This window comes from Vanessa atalanta, chromosome 20 (genome assembly GCF_905147765.1).
Source record: "Vanessa atalanta chromosome 20, ilVanAtal1.2, whole genome shotgun sequence".
Lineage (NCBI taxonomy): Eukaryota > Metazoa > Arthropoda > Insecta > Lepidoptera > Nymphalidae > Vanessa > Vanessa atalanta.
In genome coordinates this window covers 7,742,126-7,744,571 of record NC_061890.1, presented here as the reverse complement: position 1 = coordinate 7,744,571, position 2,446 = coordinate 7,742,126, and the positions used below count along the sequence as shown (strand labels likewise).

At 42.5% G+C, this 2,446-nt stretch overlaps 1 protein-coding gene across 1 annotated transcript; it reads left to right on the top strand.

The window, feature by feature from the left end:
- Window positions 1–662: 662 nt before the first annotated feature.
- On the top strand, window positions 663–1,472 carry LOC125072121. Its single transcript, XM_047682632.1, has one exon. It carries the CDS (start codon window positions 663–665, stop codon window positions 1,470–1,472), a length of 810 nt encoding a protein of 269 aa, XP_047538588.1.
- The last annotated feature ends 974 nt before the right edge of the window (window positions 1,473–2,446 follow it).

Genomic DNA, 2,446 nt, shown 5'->3' with positions numbered 1-2,446 from the left:
GTCAGTCGTGGATGGTAGGCGATTATATACAAACAGGACAACCTATGTGTAGGCGAATTATTACATTTATTTAGTTTATTTTATTTATTACACTTTACATAAACATAATATAATATTTTATTTAATATTTATTTATGTATTAATATTATAAACATCTTACACATTTCACCAATACATACATACACATTATAATTTATATTAAATAATAAAATATATATAAATAATTAATTCACAAGCATACTCGGGCGAAACCCGTAGTATACGGCGTTCGGATATCATTCTCCGACTACCGACTACTGCGGAACAAGTAGTCACATACTTAGTCGGCTTTAACGTTCGATGCGATTTGCTTTGTTTTCTCATTACTTTATATTTCCCGAGTTCCTAAGTTTTGTGTTGTGCTATATTTCTATGTGTGACTGTCTATATTCTATTCTGTCTATCTTCTATTGACCTTTTGAACTTTCTTGTGTGTTTTGTGAACTGTGACTAATATACGTGTACTGGACCGTTAGCGTGAGTACTTTTATTTCCTCGTATACGTGTTTACACACATCTACCACAAACTGGTGACCCCGACGTGATCGCTTATTTAGAAGATGAGTAGCGACAGTGATTCACACGCTTCGCAAGTGAATACGCGTCCACGCCGCGTTAAGAAGATGGAGCGCGTTGAGTTGGAAAGCACGGATGCTCCTACCCTCACACTTGCTTCTGCACAATTCAGGACACCACCTTTCTGGCCAGAGAAGCCTGCAATATGGTTTGCACAGGTGGAAAGTCAATTTAAATTATTATCGATCACGGATGACGCAACAAAATTTTACCACATTTTGGCGAACTTAGATAGAAGTTACGCTGCCGAAGTCGAAGATATAATAATTGGTCCCCCGGATTATAAGCGTCTTAAAACCGAACTAATTAAACGGTTATCGGTGTCTCGAGAAAATAATGTTAAACAGCTGCTGACACACGAGCAGCTCGGCAATCGCAAACCTTCGCAATTTCTTCGGCACCTTCAACATTTGGCTGGACCCAATATCCCCGAAGATTTCATTCGAACAATTTGGACAAGTCGTTTGCCAACGGAGATGCAACCAATTATCGCATCTCAACCAACGCTAACACTCGATGCTATAGCAGAGCTTGCGGACAGAATACATGACATCGCGGCACCCACCCGCCAAGTAGCGGCAACATCTTCTTCAACGCCTATTGAACTGTTGACGAAACAAGTTGCTGAGTTGACCAGTCAGGTCAGCGCTCTCACAGCTAAGGTCAATCAGCGATCACGATCCAGAGAACGCGGCCGTGGTAACGGAAGACGACGTAGTCGATCCCAATCACGTAGGTCTGACTCGTGTCATCGTCGGTACCCTCTTTGCTGGTACCACAGTAAATACGGCGTCAAAGCTAGTAACTGCATCAAGCCCTGCGACTTCACATCGGGAAACGCTTCAAGCAATCGGTAATGGCGACTAACGATTGCGGGAGTTCGACGGGTCGCCTCTTCATCACAGATCACGGTACCAAAAAACAATTTTTAGTAGATACTGGTAGTGATATTTGTGTATATCCAGTTAGTGCAATTAGTGAACCTCGTTATAAGACATCATTCCAACTGAGCGCCGCTAACGGCTCAGCTATAGATACTTATGGTTATATAAATTTAACTTTAAATATTGGTTTACGTCGTAATCTTCCATGGCGATTTATTGTAGCTGACGTAACCAAAGCCATAATCGGAGTCGATTTTCTGTCTCATTACCGACTCGTTGTTGATATTAGTAATCGCAAATTAATAGATAGTTTGACTAATATTAGCACTGTAGCTTCTATAGATAAATCGCATAATCTTGTAACGAGCGTTAAAGTAACGACTGGCGGTGATAGTCTTTATCATAATATTTTATCGGAATTTCCAGATATAATCCGTCCCGCCGGTACTCCGGGTGTAGTCAAACACCACACTAAACACCACATTCGCACTACACCAGGTCCACCAGTGTCCTGTTCTCCTAGGAGGCTAGCCCCCGAGAAATCAAAAATCGCTAAACACGAGTTTGAAGCGATGTTGGCGAACGGCACCGCTCGTCCTTCCGACAGTCCTTGGGCGTCGCCACTCCACCTCGTATCTAAGAAGGACAACGGTTGGCGTCCCTGTGGCGATTACAGGCTACTGAATGCCAGGACCATACCTGATAAGTACCCCATACGCCACATACACGATTTTTCTCACAACTTGTCTGGTTGTAAGTATTTTTCAGTCATCGATTTAGTGAAAGCTTATAACCAGATCCCAGTTGCCGAGGAAGATATACCCAAGACCGCAATTACAACTCCATTCGGTCTATACGAATTTCCCTTCATGACGTTTGGGTTAAGGAATGCCGGTCAGACCTTTCAAAGGTTCGTAGACGAACTGACGCGTGGACTTGACTTTTGC